Source organism: Drosophila sechellia, chromosome 2L, assembly GCF_004382195.2.
Source record: "Drosophila sechellia strain sech25 chromosome 2L, ASM438219v1, whole genome shotgun sequence".
Taxonomy (NCBI): Eukaryota; Metazoa; Arthropoda; class Insecta; order Diptera; family Drosophilidae; genus Drosophila; species Drosophila sechellia.
The window spans coordinates 4,215,520-4,237,351 of record NC_045949.1 but is presented as its reverse complement, the minus strand read 5'-3'; the positions used below and the strand labels follow the sequence as shown (position 1 = coordinate 4,237,351).

Genomic DNA, 21,832 nt, shown 5'->3' with positions numbered 1-21,832 from the left:
TATCGCATGGACAGCAACAAACAACACGAGCATTGGCAATAGTTCGGTTAGTTCGCTTATCGGATCAACTTGGTTAATTTGGTTGGGGCTTTAAGCATTGAGGCACGTTAAATGAACTTAAAATAATGAAACTCAGGCGGAGTAACTGATTTTTGGTGGGGACAAGGCTCATACGAGTAGAGATGGTATTGTACGTATTAGTTGAGAGAATACACTGAATAGGCTGGTAGTTCTTTATATTCGTTTACTGCGTGGGTCTGTCTGTTCTGACTGACTGTATCTTACTTTTTCTTGCTTGTTTTTGCGTATCGGAACAACAATGTAAAAAAGAGAGTTTAGAGAAGAAATGTTAACTGTGATATCGTACCGTTTCGCTCACCTTCTTGTCCCACTGCAAGACATATGGCACGGGATGGTCGTTGGGGAACTCCACATGGCAATTGAAGATGACGCCCTCGCCGAGGATGGCCGTGATGTGCACGGCGTCTTCTGAAATGGATAAAGAAAAGGGATACGGCTTTCAGTTACACGATACACACACCACTTGCAACTTTTGTATGCGGATCGGATCGGCGGCAACCGCAGCAGCAAGGATTCCCCAACGTGATGCGCCCATAATACGGCCAATTCCGCAGCCGCAGTCCCGTCCTCGTTATTGCTTCCTATTTAGACGTGACATTCAGCACGATTTACGTGGACCGACAAATGTCCTGTGCCTGCCAACCCATGGCATCCTGTGCCATCCTCTGCCATCCCATGCAATCCCATTCCGTGCCCATTCCGCTGACAGAAGGAATGGCAAAACCAACATGCCAGGGGTTACTTTTAAATGGATTTGTTGATGGCTATGTCGGTCACATGTCAAGTGCTGGTCATTGACTGATGTTTTTGCCCTCCCATCTCTCCCAAGGGACCAATAGCTGACCCGGCTTCCATTTTGGTTTTCAAATCAGTTATCCCATTCAAAGTCGGTGAATGTGTGCGGTCCGGAAACTATGGTTATGCAAAGGAATGCACTCAGGAGTCACTGAGAGAAATTGTAAGCGTCAGCTTAATGGCCCCACCTTGGATGGACAAAGTTATAAAAATATTCTAAAAATGTGGAATTGGCATTTTTCCCCAGAAGAGTATTTATTAAGTATTTAAATATTATTCTGACTTTGCATCGTTGTACTTAATTGCTTTGGCCCATTTCCAGTACACTTTTTTTCCAAATGCGAGTTGACATCTTGACCAGAAGCGCACACAGAGAGTGAGAAATCAGTTTGACGAAAGTTTCCGCTAGCATTTTAACAGAGTATTCCTGCCTTGACAACGAGTAGTGACATTTCATTAGCGTTTGTCACCTGTCTGCGGCTGGGAGAAAGGTGGCAGGATTGCAGGATGGACTGCGGTGGGCACTTGACAGGCGCTGATTAGGCTCCTTGTTCCTGGCTTTGACGGACGCTTTATTTCTGTGCTGTGGTAACTCCCCCGAGGTGCGAATGTGCCGGGCATTATTTATGTATGCAACGCCCCGAAACGGGTGGTGGGGGCTCTCTCTGCTCCTGGAGAGTGAGTAGTGAGCTTTCCTGAGCCGTTGACATGGTCAACCAAGCTGAAAATTTCGTTTACAATTGGAGCAGAGCTCAAAGCTCGGCAAGCGGCAACGGAAATGCAAATGAATTGTCGGAAACAGCAGGACAACAACAGCAAACTGAGGAGCAATCCAATATGGGAGCATATCCTATTACACACATGTGGACATGTGGGTCGTGGGTGGGTGTGGATGATGCAACTTGAAGATGGCGATGGTGCCAGCAGTGCAGCTGCTGCCGAGCACCCGGAATCTCTGGCCCTGGCGTTCTGACCCTAAACTTGTTAACAAACAACTTCTGACCCGCCTGCACATGCCATCACCACCCCCGCCCCTCCATTGTATCCGAGTGCCCGTCCAGATCCAACTGTATATGTATCTGTATCCGTATCTGTGTCGGTAATAGGGTTAAGCAAACTACCAATGTCCGAAGGCAATTGTTCGGGCAGGCAAACCGCTCTTGATTGGGACGTTGTCCGGCAAAAAATCAACTTAATGCGTTTTGCATTAATTCCCCTACCAGCTCTCGTTCTCGCAGATGGGGAAAAAGCCTGTCAAGGACTTGGTCTACAGCTACATGACGTCATTGTTAGCCGCTCTCCACCAGACACTCAACCAGTCAGTCACTCACTCATCCACTGAATCACTCACTCACTCGCTGGGTCGCTTTATGCACTCTTGGCTTGTTGACTTTGGCATTTGCATAAATTTATGTTAACTTGGCCAGCTTTGGCAGACTATTTGCATCGCCACTCAGCCTCCGTTTTCCGGCTTCCGAAAAAATACAGAGTAAAACATCAGGAGAGACACAAAAACAATAACGACAACGACTTGATGGGGTTGGCAATGGGTGATTACGTTGAAATGCCTGCACTGAGACAAAAGAGTGATAAGTTATAGAGGATTCCATAAGAAGTCACTACTTTAAGTACCTGAAACCAGCAGCCATACTTCTGCTCAATGAAGTTACCCTTTTGAACGACTAAAGAGCTAATGGTAATTGCAAGTTTTTTCTCTCTGTGCACTGCCAAGGCACTTGTTCGTCTATTGCCCTTTGATAATGTTGCAGACATGTCGCCGAGAGCCAAGTGAAGTACTCGAGGGTAGCAGGAAGTCAGGAAGCTAGGATGTCACAGTACCCGCGTGTGTTTCGCCTCTGTCGCGCCTTTTGATGGCGTTAACATGCAAAAGTGGTTTCATTATTCCATTTAGAATGTCCTTCAGCCAAAGGCAGACTTTTCCCACACCCAAGCCTCGCCCACTTCACTAACCACCCACCCATCGCCACCGAGCACTTGACACGAGTTTTGGCTTGAGTTATTCAGCGAGGCGCATTTTGTTTTCATTGATTTGAGCCAAGTTGAGACGCCTTCGAGAAACTTATTTTGCCATTTCCCCATCGGGGCAGGCAACGCCCCTCCCTGAAAAACCGTGGAGTTGCCGTTGACCTTTCGACCGTTTTGCAAAGTGGCCATTGCGCTGCCATGGCAATGGAATCTCAAGCGGTTTTTCCAATTTTCGACTAAATTAAATTGAATTAATTCACTCGACGAGCTCGCAACGAAGAACGTCACGGTACATTGAACGGAACCAGTGGCAACTTTTAATGTCCTTCGTCAGGACAGGAGGGACTATCAGGAAATAGCGCAGAATATTCGGCTGAAGGTCAGCTCATCGAGTTTAGTCAGAAGCGGAAGTTAACAAAAGGTTCTCAGACGGGCAGTTAACCTAAGGCATTCCAAAGACATTTTCAAAGTTCCTTCCTTAAGATCGGAGTCACGTAACTAAATTTGGCCAAAAGCGTAGCAAAAGTAATTTTTAAGTTACATTTAAGCGCAGATTCTAAATTCTCTTTGATTTTATTCTGCAATTTCTAAAACGGCTATCGAAAATGGTTTAAGCCAGTTATTGAAGCTCACAATCACGAATTATTGTATTTTAGGGCCACCTATTGTGCTGGCCACGAGCAGGGAACGAATAAATCAAGAGGCCTAAACAAAAGCTCCACTCTCTCTTTTTTGGCCAGTGGCTTGCCGGTCGGAGCTCGGTGCTCGATGGCCGGTGCTCCGTCCAACTGTCAACTAATTGCCAAATGTAATCAGCTTTGGGCGCACATAAGCCGCTTATTGTGCGCCATTAAATTTTCCCGAGCGCAGAGCAGTGAACACCAGATAAAAATCAAGTTCCACACATGCGAAATTTTCGCCCCTCAGCTGATGGATGAAAAGAGCAATAGGAGCGTCGTCCATCAAATTTTCATATGAAATTTTTGGCCACGAATAGTCGAGGCTTTCGAGCGATTTAATTAAGCAACTCGATTGCATTGCACTCACCTGGAATATTGTGCGCCTGGGCATTTTTCGCTAGAAGGGCCAGCAACGAGACCAAAACGAACTGGAGCACAAGTATCGTTGGCGTTGGCGTTGACCCTTGACCCCTCCGGATGGGAACGCAGATGGAGCTGCCTTCTGCCCTTCGTCGGCTTCGTCTTCTCCTCGTCGTTTTCACTGTGAAAGCTGCCGTTTTCGCTGGCGATGCCGTCAGCGTTTTGCTAGCGGGAATCGTCGTTGTCGTTGTCCTGTCAATGGCTCGTCGACACCTGGAAGCACGCTCCTCTGGGATCTCCAAGGACTGGGATTGCTGCTGCTGCTCCTTCGATTTCTCGGTGTTGTGCTGGGTGCTCAATGCCCGACACCATCGATGAGACCCGAGGTCCGCGCACACGCCCATGCCTCTGTTCCCATAGTTCGACGCCGCTCCTAACGTATCCTTCTCACCGGCAGTGGCGTCATCTGGAAGAGGGATTGGAGAAAGAAGGAGGAGATTCTGTCAGTGGGATTGCATTGTCGCTGCTGGATTGCGGTAAATGTTGCCATCAATGAACGCCTTGCAGTCGCACCTGGCTACACTTGATGAAGCTGTCACGTTCCTCAGCCGCCATCCATCACAGCCGTCAGTGTCAGACGTCAAGTGTCAACAGAGATCCTCCCCAGCCACCCACAAACCCCCATCCCCTTTTCCGCTAGTGGCAAAATCTGGATCACCGCCCCCATCTAGAAGTCCCATTTATCAGTTTTATCCTAAAAACCTTTCAAGCCAACTATAAACTTGTTTCATGTTAGCTGTATCAGTTTCTAATATTTATAATGTCCTTCCAGCGGTTTTCTCTGAAGTTTTCTCTGCCGACAGGTAGACCTTATCGACCATCTTGGACAACCTGAAACAGCGTCCAAAGCGCCGTTGACAAATTAATAAACAAAAGTTTTCCATTTCAACACTTCGAGGGCGCACACACACGTCCGTGAAATTAAGCAGCTAATATGTTGTAGCTACAACTGATAAGGACACCACTTAGCAGATTGAGATGGGGGTGCTGGTGTTGGTGCTATCCCCAACAAAAGAGCGGCCCAGAAACTTACAACGCTCCTATACAAATAGAGCAAACTTTTCCTCGGCTGTTTGGCTGTTTGGCAATAAAACTTTGCGTTTTAATGTAAAACTCGTGTTGAAAGTCGATGTAGGAATGGGTAGTGGGCTAGACATGGGCTACGAATTCCTACTGCCTTTGTTCGATAGTTTTCCACCCGGTACCTTATCTCAGGATCGTGATCTGGGGCCCAGTTAATTGAAATGGCAGCCAAGCGTGTTTTATGAGTCGCCGCCCACACAAATATGCAGTATGAAAAAGGTGAGTTTTAAGGAAATTCCCTGTCATTCTCGGTGGAGAACAAAGCCAGAAATGTTCTTTTAATTAAATTATTCGGAATGCGTTAAACGGAATTCGCTCAATTCGTACAAAATGAAACTCTCTGTCTCCGGTTTGCCCGGACTCTACGCCATTACATGACCACGTAGATATAAGCAGCTGCCGTAAAACTCCCCCGCACAGAAAGACAGAAAAAGCCACAGCAGCCACCCACACAGACATATTAAATTGCAGGCAAAGCATTTTTGTAGCGATTTTCATTCCTGGAGGGATGCCAGAGGAAAAAGAAGATGAAGGGTGAAAAGCCTTTGCTTTTTCCTTACTCAATGTTGTCACTGCAATTAAGTAACTCGAGCAAAGCTTTCCCCCCAGGATGTGTTTGTGTGTGCGAGGAAAGTTTCGTGGCTGACAGAGCTGTATAAACGTCATTAGTGCCATTTTAATGCATAACTTAATACATCCGGTGAGAGAGTAGCGAACAGAATAGTACACACACCCGCACACATACACACACGCACTGGGAGTCCATGTGCGTTGAATTTAATCCTTTCTGGCATGACATGTAAAATTTTAATAACGTCAAGGTTTGTGGAGCATTATTAAAACTTTTTGCGCTGCCAGCGCCATTATGACAAGTTTATTAAAACGAAATTTATTTATAGAGCGCACTCGAATCCCTCAGCGCCACTGGGCTCGTCCTGCGGCCCACATCCACCTACATATCCCTCCATCCTGCGCAACCACACCCAAACTAAAAGCCCAGGCAACAAGCAAGCAGCAAAAATCGCATTAATTGTGCGGTGCCCGTTCGTCCTGTTCGCCAAAAAAGGATGCACAGGCATGGGCATGGGCATGGGCACGGGCACGGGCATGGGCACACAGGCACAGCCAAAATAGAACAAAAGCCGGAAAAATGATTTCCCTTATGACTGAATTTTCATTACCGAAATGCCCGCCATGGCGTATGATTTCATTTGTAAATCAGCTCAAGTTGAGCTGTGGGGACAGCCGGCATACCAAACAATGACAAATCAGCAAATGAATTGCATTTGCTGATACCCCAGGACCAGAAAGGACGAGCGGAATGAGCAGAAGGATAGGGGGCCATCCCATCGTGCACTAAATCAGTTGATTGGTTCGCCCCCCTCTCATTCCACCCATTTTTGTTTTTGTGTGCTATGCTGGTTGGTGTGCCATGAGACCCATAACTGAATTGTCGGTCACGTCGATGTCATTAAAATGTGTGTGTGTGAGTGCCTCTTTCCCACGCACCAGCATTCGTCACGAAGCCCGCTGCACATTCCCATACACTCGGAATACAATGTATCTTATCTTAACGTATAAACCTTATATCCAATACGAATAATACAACCCATTTTTTATGTAGCAAACACTCGTTGAAATCGCTAAAATCTCGAAATTCATTTTCCCAATAAATGCCCTTTGCAAGTACTTTTGCGCTCAGTGTACGCCTCCATGTCCGCTGACTCCTCGCACGGCGGCCATTTTATTTTCGACCCATGCGGTGGCAGCACTTTATGGCATCCGCTTCCGCCGCCGTTTGCTGGTGCTTTTTGGTTGGCTGCACACACGGCGCAGAATTGAGGATTCGGGATTCCGCCGTAAACACAGCCACCACATCTCCGTTGCGGATCTTCCGTCCACGGACGACGGGCTACTTGGCGCTCATTTGCATTGCGTTCTGGGGATTGCTGATGATGGATGGGGTCGGCCAGGTTGGCGGGCAGCAGAGGCACTTTTAATTAAAAACCCTCGCTGCTGGCCAACCGAAACTGGAAGCCGCAAATTATTTTCACTTGACTCACACATGGCCAAGAACTGCTCCGCCCCGCCCACCGACCTCTAACCCCTGGACCGCAGCCCCTTTGGTTTCAGAAACTAATTAAGAATGTTGTGCGCAACAACTTGGCATCGGGACGGGCACCAGACTACAGCTCATTGCACTCCAATAAAGGCGAGTGCCTACTCTCCGGACCTGGGAGTAAGGACTCCGGACCGAGGAGTCCGGACTTCTTCACGGACTTGTCGCTGCCACACCCCAAGAAATTTCGACAGGCCCTCGGCTTCTTGTTTTCGCCCCAAGTGCTGTGTATGTATCTTGGGTGTGTGCCCTTTGGCGCAAAACAACAAATTTTACAACTTTGCACACTGCGTTGAAAACTGCTAAGAAGAGGGCCATTTCATGGGCGAGTTTTCCACCCTTGCACCGGAAGAAAAGGAACTTTAATGAAATATTTACATATACATACTATTAAGCACCTGCACAAGTGATTTTTAAGACGTAATATCCACTAATTTTCTTGCTTGGTATGTAGCTTTGTTTTTAGTATCACTCATACGCAGCGTGGCACGCCTTGTAACTTAAATGAAATGGAACGGCCCTTGCCACTTTACATTCTCCGCTTGTTTGGATTACATTTGGGGAATGAACCCGCAGGCCATCCGTCCGTAAGCTTGTTAGCGAAGTAGAAAAACTGGAGGGCCTGAATAAGTAGGACAACCCGAGAGCACAATGGAACCAGTTGCAATTCCCGAGCTGCATTGACAGTGCTCGGCAATTTGGAGCAGATATTATGGAAAAAAACCACTTTCATTCGATTATTCTTTAACGTTTTTTTTTTCTAACCATCCAGCGTCCAACATCCTTGGCTATTTTTCAGCTAATTCGTGGCAAGATAGGGCCATAAAGAGAACTGCTATCAGTTAATCTAATGAGTTTTACCTTCCCGCCGCGGGCAATTAGACCAAGAATGGCCATAAAAGTTTGAAAAACAACAGCGGGCGCTGGCCAAAGTCAATATATCATTAGGCACTTGTGCGGCTGGCTAAATGATCTAAAAAATGCGGCCAAATAGACTGTGGCCAAGTTTTTCGATGGGCCATGCAAAATGCCCCGGCCATTGTACAATTTTAATTGCTCTAAAATGCTGTAATACAACACGAACCACAAATAAATAAAATTTGCTGACATCAACAGGATGTTTGCGGGTTCCTGTCCAGCCCCCGAATGCGGTGGACGGTGGGTGGGGCATTCTTCTGGAAGGGGCCGCGCCGGACACAGACAGGACCTCTGGACAAAAAAGGAGGCCAGTAATGGGCCGTCTAATGGTCCCGGGCCTTTGAAATTTAATTTCAAACGATATGCGAGGGAAGCGGGCAGGAAATGAGTCGAGCATTGGTGTTGTGTGTCGTTTATGCCCACTTTTTACAATTTATTTGTGCTTCTCATTTAGTTTTCACTTTCTTATCGCTGCCCCATTACGCAACAGATTTTCATTCACATCAGCCCTTTTGTGCGCAACGATTCCGTAATGGATTGTTTCACTTGTGAGGCTTACTTATTGACCATTGTATTTGGCCATGTGACTCGGCAATTTCTTGGCCGCAACGATGGCCGCTTATGCGCTTTACAGTTTTCCGAAATTATCCTGGATGGAAACGCCCAGCTCGGACTGGGCAAAGTTGGCGCTTTGAAGAAATTAAATTCTTAATAATATTTCGGAAAGTGCAGAAAACTTTGCGCTCTGTTTCTGTAGCAAAAAGAAACCGCCATCGCCGTCCAACTTTTTCTTAGAAAACATTCGGCGGAGTAAAAGTGCAAAATTATTCCGCGAACTAAAAATAAAGGAGGAGGACGTGGGGTCAGCTGGGCGTTAAGGCAAAAGGAGGAGTGGCCGAGGACAAAGAGGGAAAACTTTTACGCTTCATGCTTAATTGCGGCATTTCGATTAAGCAAAATTAATAATAAAAGTTTGTGTTATTATTTATGCAGTCGGCGAATGGACGAGTGAAAAGGAATATCAAAGGCGCAAAAGAAAAGCGGCGGCGGAAGTGAAAATTTAGCAAACTTTTCCATCTCGGTTTGCTCCGGCTTTCGCGTTGTATTCATTTTCTCTGTCGGGTCTGTCGGCTCATAAATCCTGTAAGGATACCCAGAAATAAAAACTTTTCCACCGCAATTCAACTGAAGACACGCAGGTCTAATAACTGCAGACATGCGTGCAGAGGAATTTTCTTTGACTTTGAGCCGCTCAAAAACTGATTACTGTCCTAGAGCTGGATTCTCTTCACTCTACTATTATGTGAAGTTCGTGTGTCTCATTTAACTTTTTTAAAACTTGTTGAAACTAAAGCTTTCGCACTAACTAAAGTGGACTTTAGTCTCTAGCCTCTCTGCTCTGCCCGGCTCAGGACTTTTCGGACTCACTGTGAAGGGAAGGGAAGTGCCAGTATATCAGACATCCTGCGCACAGCGAAACAGAACGGAATAAAGAAAAATAAATAAATGTAATGGCAACGCTAATGAACGGCCACCCCTGGAAACTCCCGCCTCCCGATTTTCCTCGCTTTTCCGACCCCCGGCCAGCGGACATGACCATAAACTTTGCTGCCGTTGCCTCGGCATAAAGTTGATTTCGAGTTCGGGCGGGTGAAGAAAAAAAAACGCCAAACGGGATTCGGGCAAAAAAGTTTAGCACTCGACGCTCGACTTGGCTAAAGGATCCCAGGGTCCCTGGATCCTGGATCCTGGCCACCCTGTTTACGCACGTCTTTTGGCCGCTGCATCAAATGAAATGCTGCGAGTTGAATAGCACAAGATGGAGACGAGCAAGGAGTGGGACACGGCGGGGCAAATCATGACTGAAGTGCAAAACTTTTCCCATTATGCAATAAATAAATTTCCCTGCTTTAAAGTGGCAATCGGAGGGGAACGCGGCGGGGGAGGGGCTGCGATGTGGCAGCGACAAACGTAATTACGTATACGCCATGGAGCACGTCGTACACTCGATGGCTGGCAGGGCACCTTGTAATGGGCATATCAGCGCAGTTCAAATAGCTCCAAATTGAATAAGTAAACAACAACGCCCCAGAGCCAGGACCTCCACTCCCGACCAGATGCAAATGTTTGTTTTGTACAGAGAGAGAAATAACGAGATCCGAACTAAGTAAACGGCCAGCTGAATATGTATTCCAATTAAATCATAAAAACGTAGTTTGAAAGGCACTTATACATGTTTTCCACATAAAAGTTTAATGTCTTCTATAGAAAACTTCTTACAATCAATTAATTTTTTATTTGGATCAAGAGAATTTGAAACGAAGTCCTAAAAGTGCGCACAAATATTTCAAAAATAAACTGAATGAAGAAATTGGAAATGCGTTTTCCTTGAAACGCTGCCTTCTCAGCTTTGCAAAGATAAATCCTTGGCATTTAAATAAAGTATTTCATATCTTTGTGCTGTGCAGGCAAAGCGGATGAATGGACACTTATTTTTTCAGAACTCAAACAGGACCTTGCCAGGATATTGATTTTCCCGGCTAAGCTGGGGAAAACACATACCAATAGCAAGGCGGGCGATTTGACGAGTCCATTGAACTATTTGCCGCTGTGGCCTGAATGGCCTTATTAAAAGCCAGTCCCCTGCTGGTCGTCCTGGTTCGTCCTGTTCGTCCTGCCGATATCTCAAAACTAATAAAAAGGGTTTCGTGCAGCGGCAACACTTTGGCAACTTTTTGGTTCCTTCTGCAAATTGATACTCGAGTATTGGTCAAGGAGTGGAAGGGAAACAAGATTTCTGATTGCGCTTTAATGGCGCCTAACGGCCGGCGACAAGTGTGGCAAATTACTTTAATGGTCGCTACGAAATAATGAACAGCAAAACGGGCCTGGGAAAAGTATTTAGGGCTCCGCCTTTTCGTGTCCTTCGAATTGGTTAACCAACTTATGGCTGCCCAATCCCGCTACATTTTATTCAAATGAGAAACTTTAAGTTGCAGTATGGAAATATTTTAATTTCCCCGGCTTTGCACTTCAACTTTCAGCTTCTTTCCGCTCAGCAATTCCAGCAGCAGTCCCCTTTCTCTTGGCCAGAACTTTGGCCCAAAGAAAACAAAAAGCAGCCCGCATAGTTATTAAAAGAGAAGTAACAACGAGACAAAACGAGGGACGGCCAAGTTGTCTCTGCCAGAGTTTTCTTACGTTATTCTTTTTTTTTGTGTTTTGTTTTTTATCTGGGAAGACGAGGGCCTTCCACCATATAAAACCAGTACTTATTTTTTATCGTAAGCGCAAAAATGCAAACAATTTTCAACTTCAACTGCAAACTTGCTGCCTCTCAGCCATCTCGACTCCGGAATTTTTAGCCAGCAAATTGAAAATGCATTCGTGCACGGAGCTCGAGACCTTAAAGCGATTCATTCGTTTTTTTTTCTACTCGACTCGCCTCTACTCAACTCCATTCGATTCGATTTGAGTGAAGTCAGATCGTGCTGACTCCTCGAATATTCGGAAATGCGAGTTTCATGCATTTAAATGGGAACGCAAATTCGGATTGTTTTCCGCTTTTTCCTGCATTTCAATTTGAATTATTTTTGCCAGTCCGGGCCCGGGCCATCATCCAATTGCAGGCGAAACGCCACGACTCAGTCGCCTTGCATTGCCCAGCCCGAAGAGTAGTAAAAATAAATCAACAACTGGGTCAATTTTAACGCTTCACTGCCAATGGAGTGTAAAGTCCCAACAAAAACAGAAAAACAAGAGCCCAGAACAAAGCGTCACCAGGATGTGGGTGAGTGGTGCCGAGAGGTGCCGAGAGGTGCGATGAGTGCGGGTCTGAGTGGTGCACCTACAGGCGAAGCCCTGCATGTGGTGCCATTCCTGCCAGCCACCACCATTCACCGTTCCCGCCCAACTTCACCTGAGCGACTTGTGTGGGAATGTTTGGGAGTTGGTTTCCCTGCACTGGCAAAAAACCCAGCTAACAACTACATTTTCAGCAGCCCTCAAACCAAATCGATAAGCAAAGAAATTGGGTTTGTTTATTATTCAAAATTGTAAGGATAGGTATCGTAAAACTTCTTTTTTACGATACCTATTGCACTATGACTTTTCTTTCCGTGTTTCTACCTGTCCTCTGTTGTTGCCATTGCACCAAGATCTTCGACTGCGAATTGCATTCGGTGTTTCCATCTGACGTCAATACAGGAACAAACGGCTGCTGCAGGAAATTCTGTGTATCTATCGTGGCAAAAGAAAAACAAGTTCGAGTCGTCCGGCTCTCTTATACGTGAAGACCTGGGACCTGAGAACCCAGGCTGAGACCTGAAGTCCGATGATGTTGATGTACATAGCCCGTATGTACCACTCAGCCCCAAGTGTAAGCCGATCTCCAGACCCCAAGCCTGCCCCCTGCCATCCGACGACATCCAAACTTCTACGCCTTCATCTCGAACTTTTTGTGTTTTGTGTTTTGGGCTCGAGTTTCGCTCGGTCCCATTATGTGCGCCAGTTTTTTGGGCGCCAACTCTGGAGTTGTCCGATCGAGATGGAGATGGCGATCGAGAGAGTGCGGAGTGTGTATACCCAAACACAGAGTGACTAATAAAGTTCTCAGGCCCGATGTTGTTGCGTTTGCGTCCACTCTAGTTCACATTGTTGGATAATCTGGCTGGGACCCCGAAGCCAACAAATTCCAACGAAAACACGAAAAAACGAAAAACTCTAAGCAGACTCACTGACTGACTGACCACAGCTTCCGTACCCCGCATGGCTTTTGTTTTGATCTTTTCGGGGGCTTTACTTTCGTAACAAAATTATAGGTACACTTTCTTTTTAGCAGAATTTGGTAAACCAAGAAAACATTGAAACAGTTTATATGATAACTGAGGGAATTTAAACTTACATAAGTTCGGACATGACAAGATTAATTTTTTCTAGAATGTTAAAAAAGATCAAAAATCTGCAATGAATGCAAAGTAGGTTACAGTACTGCAAACTTTACGGGAAATCCCCTTACTTATAGAACAATATGTAAATATTTAGCTTCCATTGAATAATATTTTGTTTATGCCAAACAGGGAAAGAGTATCCAAATCTCCGATAATCGAAGCTGTGACCCCAATTTCATGTTTATGTTTACACTTATGGCGCGTCGCTTTTGCCTGCATTCGTGTGCGAGCGTAGTTATCGCCATCGTTATCGTTATCGCCGCTAAGCGAGGTCGTAACTCGTTTGAATAGGTTACCAAGTGACCTTAGTCGGCAGTCACGCAAGCACCCACTTACAGCCTTTATATTTACATGTAAATATCTGGCATGCACCAAATGTAATGGTAAATCGATCCACCGATGATTGCTGGCATTTCAGGACCCGTCGACAGACAGGCCCAAATTTACTCCCTATTTCTTTGGAGGGGGCGCAATAAGCCCATCTTGTGTGGAGCGAAATGGGCAAACAACTACTTCATTTATCAATATTAAGCATTTGTGGGCGGGGGGGAAATTCGAATATTCCAATAAATGACTGCCAAGAGGCGAGTGGAGCGAATGAAGCGAAGCGCAAAGACATGGATCCGTATCCGTATGGTGGTGTCCCTCTATGGGAATTGCAATTTCCTGGCCCCCGGAACCACTAATAACCCTTTGTCTTTATCATCTGTCCCCGTCTTTGTCGTCATCGGTTACACATGTTTGCTGCTTGGTTATTTCGATCTGCAGATGGTCAATCTAGCCCCACTGGAAGCTCCTCCGAGCAAGATGTGGATATAAAGCCACAAAACCAATCAAGCCCCTCCATCCGTTTCGAGCCATTGAAACTGCAATCCCCTCTCGAAAACCGATCCCTTCGATTCCCGCCTGGCATTTGCCGTTTGTTTTCTGCTTTCTGGCCCAGTTCAGTTCAGTTCGATTCGGTTGTTTGTTTTTCCGGGCCAGAGTGCTTTTTTCTGGCCTTTCGAAAATTTCGTAATTGAATTGGGCCCGTAATGCCCGCACCCGCACTTATTTACACTTGCCGATGTAATTGAAATTTCATAAATTTTAATTAAATTCTAGCCTGCGGACATTGGAGCATTTGATTGTTCTGTTCGATGTGTGTGCAATTGTCGATGTTTTAGTTTTAGTTGCAGCTGTAGCTGCAGTTTTCCCCGAGGATTTCCCTTACATTACAATTTAGAGTATATCGACGTAGTGGGCCCTAATGGGTGACTCACCTCACTCGCGCAATCATTATACGACGTGCCCAGATCCAATTCTATAGTTGTGTACTGGCCAATTCCAAGAGTCCTGCACTCCTGGAGTCCTACAGTCCTGGGGTCCTCAAGTTGGTGAGTGACCAGGCGAGTTGATTACTCAAGTCGTAAAATCCGGGAGTTGTTTGCTGTTCGCCTTTCGTTTTCGGCGTTTACTGGGCGCGTTTTACACTTTGTTTACAGGATAATCGCATACTTTATGACACTTTCCACTTCGAGTACACTGGGCGTATGCGTTTGACGAAGGACTTTGAAACCGTTGACTTTTACGTGGGGCTGCACAAAGGATTTTTATGTTATTCCAATTTGATTGGGGGAAATGCTTGGTTGAGTGCTTCAGAACAAAGGCAAAACTCATAAGACATAAGGCGTAAAATGAATGGCGATGCGAGGACTTCGCGTATAAACGCGCCTTTTATGCACACAACAAATAAAATCAATACGGCGTAAAATCAGGAATATGAGCATGGGCTGTGGCAATTGTCACCACTGGGTCTGGTCAACAAATAAAGGTCCTTCGGCATTTGTGGATTTCACAGCGGCACACACTTCGAAACACGTGAATCATGGGTCAATGCGGGGGCTACGCCTTATACGCCCTATACGAACTATGCGCCTCATATGCATTATATAATTGTCACTTGGCGAGCTGCTTTATTAGCATCCTCCCACTGTTTTTCCACTTGGTCGGGCCAAAATCACAGGTCGAAACCATAAACTGAAACTCACAGCTGTGCGTCGCCGCCACACCAATTGCCTGGCGTTTTTTGAAAACTCCGACTGACGGGCCTGTCGAACAGCTCGCTGGAAAATCGCGGCGGCTGCACAGGCCAAAAAACAGAAACAGAGAGAACCAGTTTTCCAAGGCAGTGGGGAAAAGTGCTCAGCGGGAAAATATGGGGTTTAATTTTTTGGCAATTTTTGAGCAAGCTATGCTCGAAAAGTTATCAAGCTGGTGCTAAAACATTAGCAAAGTACATATTTTAATATTTTCAACGCTGAATAACATTATAAGATATTTCTATGAAGGATACTGTTATTGAGTTTTGAATATATATTTTGAAATATTTAACAGACTCATTTTTGGAACTTTAAATATTTTTAAAAGTTAATATATTTTTAAGTTTCTATAAGCTGGCATTTCTGTTGACCCAATATTTTCCCTTCCAAGCAATCAGCTGATGCGTAACGGCTATCTTGTTGGCCAAAATTCCCCAATAACGGGAACTGCTCACTTGCGCAACTGTCCTGGCCCGAAAAACCCCCCCATTGAGAACTTGCAGCCAGTACAAGTTTTCACAAACGACTCTTATAACTCTCTGTCACTCTCTTTGCGATCCTTTGGGAAACTGGAATTTTTCTTGCAGCGCTGTTTTTCTTGGCTGTTCTGCTGCTTTTTTTCCCCCACATTTTCAAGTTTTGCACCCGCGCGGGTGTGGTCCTGTTTTTCCGATTCTGGCCAAAGGAGCGTGAAAAGCGCCGAAAACGCGAGCGAATTTCCACTTTAGCACAGACACACACATATGCACGCACACACGCACAATTGGGAGAGCGTTTTCCCACCCCTTTTTCCGGTGGTGATTTGAATTTGTGACGTTCCGCTTGATTGCCGTCCGCTTTTTGCTTTGTTTTTCTTTTATTCACTCATCATTTTCCATCAATTTGCGTATCCATAACTTGAACAATTTTCCTAGTCGCACACAAACACACTCACACACACACACTGGGGAAAGGCGAGAGCGAGACAGCACTTACGGCCACTGAACGCTGCGATTGAAATGGGATTTCTGATTGCTTTGGACTCTACGGATTTCGTCCGCGTTCACGTACGCCGTGGTGGAACAACAATTGAGTACTGAATCTGCGTCAGGAGTGCTCGATTTGCCACTCGAAAAAGAGGCGGCATTTGCTGCACGAACAGAGAGAGTGAGAGCGAGAGCGAGAGAGCGCGCTGCTTCGGCGAGAAGGAGAGGGCCTATACTCTCTTATACTATCTGATGCTGGCTAATGCCATATTCCGATTCAGCTTCGGGCCGAGCGAATGTGGCCAGCGAACCTGTCCTAACCCTTTGACATGGCTTTCCGACGGCGACGGACCGGACCGCAGAGAACCCGAGAATTCAGGGGAGTGCAGTGCACTCGAAAAAAATGCGGTGTATTTCTGGGCAGGAATGTGTTGCCAGCAATTGTTAATGGTAGCAATGAGTCCTAAGAAAACACCTAATAAATTCAGATATTTGCATGATTTTCAAGGCTTACTTGAATAGTTGTTGTAGTTTCAGTTACCAAACTCATTGGTCAACTCTCTACCCATGTTTTTTTGTGTGTGGGAAGCCCTTCTGCGCGGCCGCTCGGCTTCATTGAATAATTATCTCGAGTTTACCTGTTCTCGACTGTCGGCGGGCCCTTCGATGTGACTGTGACCCAAAAACCAGTTTCTCCGCCAAACTCCCAACTCGTTTGGCGCTCAGAAAAGGCGAAAAGCGCCTGCGCAGCCCGCTCAAAGTTGAAAGAGTGAAGCCATGTGGAAATGTGTTAAGTGCCAAACACCCAAAACATTTCTGTTTGAGTAGCCAAAGAACCGTAGCCTATCACTCTGCCATGGGCCATATAATTGGATAATGCGAGCGAACCCCCCGCCCAAATGGCTTTTTAATTATGCCCAAGAATGCGGTACATCATCAGCGATGATCTATGATTTCTACCTGCATTTGGTGGTCTGTGCGTCTCGATGGTCCATTTGCATCGTCACTTTTGGCCAGTCATAAAGTTCCCACGACTCACGGTGAGCCTGACCTACGTTGTAATGCTTCAATTAGCCAACATCTGCTGCCGTGGCCGAGAAAACCCAGTTTCCCCGTGCCCGAGTGCCGGAATATTTCCCTTGCAGACCGAGCGAGAGGAAAACTCCGCCACTGGAAGGTGGGCAAATCAGTGCGACTGCGTGAGAATCTGCAAATAGAAAACCCTGCCGAGAGACGCCCTCAATATGCTGCCCTCTTTCTCTCTTTTGCTCTCTGAGAACCAGCACCACCCCATTCGGCACCACCCACTCGCAACACCCACTTTTGCCACCCAACGACTTTGCCAAAATGTTTCGTTTTCGCTGAATTTCACTTGGTTCACAGACCACTCTGGCGAATCCTTCGCAGGACCTCCTTCTGGTGCACTGGCACACACACGCACACACACAACAGAGTACCTACTACATATATGTTGATTTTGGCACTCTGATTTATGCATTATATTAGCGTTGATTTTTAGCTGCAATAAATCTGCACATAATCGGGGGCTACATGCTATAAAGCCATGCATGCCATCCCGTAATCATAATTCACCCGGCCCGTTAATAGCTCCTTCTCCACCACCCCTCTCCCTCCTAGCAAACCAAGTCACTAATTTCTGATTTCAGACAGGTGAACGCCTCCCAAAGTGGCTCGTTCGTCTAAGAGTCGACGCTTCACGGCTGTCAAGTGCGATTCCCTGAATGCTCGAGTGTGCTGAAGAGCCAGCCATATGCTGGGCTCAAAGTCGATGCTACCTGAAATCGAACAGCTGTCACAAAACAGTCAACTAATTGCCAATGTCATAATCGCCCAAATCTCGATTTGTTTGGGCTGAAAAGCCCAGGAGGTGTCAAGATTATCGTGTATGAGTGAGACAATCCAGGAGCAGTTGCCAACTATTAATGACCGCACGTAGGCAGTGTCCAGTTCTCCAGAGAAACAGCCGGACGTGTTATGGGTGAAAATATGCTTTTGCAAACATTGAGAAAAATGAGTTAGTTTAAAAACTAAATTACTGCTTGTGTTCCTAGCAGTGGCATAGTTTTTATTTGAATGTCAAAGCAAAACTACATCACATTGAAATTATATATAAGATACTTTCTGAAAAGGCTTAACAAGCTTGCTTTAAGGTAGCAACCCTAATCACTATTTGGTTGTAAGAATCGAAATTCATGTGAATAGGAAAGTGTTATCAAAATTAAACTACGTCCTGTTCCTTGTGGCTTCTTTCTCGACGTGCATAGCCAAGGACATAGAAATATTGTCTCTGAAACCGGGTCCCCAGTGGCTGGGCTTCCACATAATTTGCCCGGCTCGTGTCGCTTCAAGGTGTTCATGTGGCCATAAAAACAATAAAATATTTAACACAAATTTTAACTTAATGCTCCAGTCGTAAAAATGTATGAGTGTAAAAATGCTTACCTATGGCCTTGCAGGGGGGGCGGATTGTAGAGGTGGGTGCGTCCATCCCAATGCCGCCTCATTAAACCAGAAATTACACAAAGGATAACGCGCAGCTTGACGGCGATGGCCGCAAAGTGCTTGTGTTTGTATTTGTCTCCTGTGCGCGTGTGTGTGTGTCTCTCTAGCGGTCTGTGTGTGTGTGTGAGCCACCCACCCCGTCACCCCTTTTGTCCTGCTATTGGCCTACGGCGGGCATACAAATAAAAAATTATCGCCCAAGTCCAGGGCGAGTCAGTCCTGCGTTGCCATTGTATTTTATTTTTACAATTTTTCGTCACTTCTGATGCTGGCTTTACTCTCTGCTACCATATTCTTGGACCGATTTAGGCCCTGAAAAAGACCTATACACGTTAAAAAATACAATATATATTAAATGAGTGATCAATAATGGAATAAGTAAGCAAATGTCGAAGAATATTTCGCCTATAAACATTTTATTATATTTTTCTTCAAATAAAGGTTGATATATATGTGCGTGACATACAATTTTCTTTCTGTGTACGCATTCCCGGTCCATCCTGCCCCATCATTGTCTTTTGACGCTGCGAGCGTTTATCGTTCGTCTGGGGGAGTGGGTGTGTATCCTCGTCTTCCTGTTCGAGCTCCGGATGCTTCCTGCTTACTTCTCTTATGTGTATTTTTTACCGACGCTGATTTTTATTCCTCTGCAGGATGTGATATTTCATTCAGGGCCGCTAACAGAGCAGCTAAATGCTCCCCTCCTGTCCCCTGGATATGGGCCAGATAATAATTTCTCATCTTTATGATGTTTTCACGCTCTGCTGTGCCCTGCTTAAGTCAAGAAACCAGCGATTGTTGCTGCTGAAGGCAAAAGGAGAAAAGATACAATAATACAGGGAACGGGGGACGGGAGGAGCATCTTTCACTTTTCACTTTCTCGGTCCCATTCCCGTTTCCATCTGCACAATCGAATTGGGAATGCCCGGAAGCAGTGTGACCATAATTGCGAGCCCGACTAGACGAAGACATTGTTTTCCGTGGAGTCGGAGGGATGCGATGACGAAGATGCCGTCTTCGGTGGAGTGAATGATATCCCTCGTCCGGTGGCTTCCTCCACCAAACTTGTTTGCTGCCCCAGCTCGTCATGGTCTTTTTGTTGCGGAGAAGTAGTGGGTCAGCGGAGCTGGCTGGATGTAATAATGAAATTTATGTCTGCATAACGCTGATTTATGTACGCTAATGAGGTTTTTAATTAGTTAATGCTCGTGCGGGGTACGGCGGGTGCCAAATTAGCCATTTTGCTCATGCAGCCCTGGATAAAAGTAAATTTCTGACATTTAGATACCTTTGCTTATTCAGTATAGAAAGAATTTATCAAAGCTAGCTTTCTACGACGGAAAATGTTAGAGAACCTTGCAAAAGACGACGAGAAGATGGATGTAGACACCAGCAATGCCAATCAGATCACCAAGGATCGCCGAAGACAGGAGGCGCATTATTTCAAACTCTATGGCCGCATTGAGATACACGAATGGCTGTTGAAGGACTCAGTCCGAATTAAGGCCTACCGCGAGGCCATCCAGCACAACGAGTTCTTCAAGCACAAGGTGGGTAGAGTAGTACCTGTATATGAACAGATCCCTTAAGAGATCCTTGCACTCCAAGACCGTTCTGGATGTGGGCTGCGGCATGGGCGTCCTTTCGATATTCGCAGCCAAGGCGGGTTCCAAAAGGGTCCTGGCAGTAGATGCGGCCACCATTTCGGAATATGCCCAACAGGTAGCCCAGGATAATGAATTTGGCAGAGTTATAACGGTGATCCAGGGAAAAGTGGAGGACATTGAACTACCTAATGGGATTAAAAAGGTGGATATTATAGTGTGCGACTGGATGGGGTAAGTAGGCAAATCATAGACAGTTCTAAAGAAATAGAAGGTACTTTCCATCTATATTTAAACATTATATTCTCAGTGAATGGGTTATTCTATTTATACAAAAATAGTGATCATTTTGCCCTCTTATTTCTCACATCGATAACCTTAAGCCCAAAACTATTTTGCCACAGCTCCTCCCTGTTTTCTGGAAATATGCTCGAGTCGTTGTTATTTGCGCGGGACAAGTGGCTGTCCTCCGCAGGCCACATCTATCCGGACACGGCTCAGCTTTATCTGGCGGCCATCAAGGGACGGGACCAGGATCTTGGCTTCTGGCACGATGTGCACGGCTTCGACCTGTCCGCCATCCGGCGCAGATGCGAGTCCAAGGCGGTGGTGGAGCACGTGACCGGTGACCAGCTGATGAGCAGGGTGTGCCTGGTCAAATCGCTGGATCTGTACACCGAGCCCCGCCAATCCGCCAAGTTTCGTTCGCTATTCGAGCTGAAGGTCACCCGAAATGGCTGGGTACACGCCCTGGTGGCCTACTTCGATGTCGGATTCAGCAAGAGCACGCAAAGGATCAGCATCAGCACGTCGCCCTCTGCTCCGTGGACCCACTGGAACCAAACGGTCTTCTACCTGGAGACACCACTGCATGTTAGGGCAGGTGAGTGCATCAAAGGCGTGCTCACCTTGAAACCCAGCGAGGACAGCATCTTTGACACGGAATTCGACATCTTTGTGAACTTCGATGGCCGGGAGAAGCCGGTTACCGTCCATCAGTCCTTTGTGCTCACCGATCCCCTCACACTTTGTTGAGCCTGCACCAAAAGTGGCACACGAAATATCATCGGATCACGATAAAATGAACGACCAGTAAAATAAAGTAAAAGCCAGCCACATTGCCAGTGTGCAATATTTATATAATTTTATTGTGTGTAGGCACACATAAAATCATCTCTATGCAAGAATTCAGTGGCATACATATGCGAGGGATTCAGGAAAGAGCTACGGACTCAATAACTTTCCAACACCCTGAATCTTGAAAAAAGGTGACTAAAAGTAAGCAACAATATACTTGTGTGCATACACTAACAAAAAATGCTTATTCTCTACTTATGAAGTAAATAAAACAAAAATATAATCTCATAATTTTCGAATTTGATATGTGCGTAGGGCATCTCGAAGTTACAATCCCTTTGGCAACTGGTTTGCTCTTTGCAGCACACCTAGTGCACACAGTTGGCAAATGGTGTAAATAAGTGCAGCGCCAGCATTTAATTATTTAAAACAATTTTCCGATGTGTGTGTGTGCAGCGTTGTGTGTGCTATGTGAGCGAATCTACTGCGCGCTGCTTTTAATTTATGCCCCATGTTTTTATTTTCATATGTATTTATTTTTTGCTGGATCC

The 21,832-nt window shown here is 45.9% G+C and overlaps 2 protein-coding genes across 9 annotated transcripts in view; one reads left to right on the top strand and one right to left on the bottom strand.

The window, feature by feature from the left end:
• Window positions 1-16,194, bottom strand: part of LOC6613325 (protein turtle) — a 38,445-nt gene extending 22,251 nt beyond the window's left edge. For 2 of the 8 annotated variants that reach the window (XM_032713944.1, XM_032713945.1), the window contains exons 1-4: window positions 16,088-16,194; window positions 14,294-14,608; window positions 3,910-4,368; window positions 368-489 (exon numbers count right to left, since the gene is read on the bottom strand). In XM_032713944.1, coding sequence (XP_032569835.1) covers window positions 368-489; window positions 3,910-4,306 — 519 coding nt within the window. In that variant the 5' untranslated portion in view covers window positions 4,307-4,368; window positions 14,294-14,608; window positions 16,088-16,194. Of the gene's footprint in view, window positions 1-285; window positions 295-367; window positions 490-3,909; window positions 4,369-14,293; window positions 14,609-16,087 lie in introns of those variants that run through there. The other 6 variants (XM_032713947.1, XM_032713941.1, XM_002037765.1 and 3 more) reach the window with 4 other exon arrangements.
• Window positions 16,195-19,075: 2,881 nt separating this feature from the next.
• Window positions 19,076-21,502, top strand: LOC6613324 (protein arginine N-methyltransferase 8). The gene is made up of 3 exons (XM_002037764.2): window positions 19,076-20,150; window positions 20,209-20,438; window positions 20,609-21,502. The coding sequence occupies exons 1-3, from the start codon at window positions 19,944-19,946 to the stop codon at window positions 21,237-21,239; spliced, it is 1,068 nt and encodes a 355-aa protein (XP_002037800.1). The 5' UTR covers window positions 19,076-19,943; the 3' UTR covers window positions 21,240-21,502.
• The last annotated feature ends 330 nt before the right edge of the window (window positions 21,503-21,832 follow it).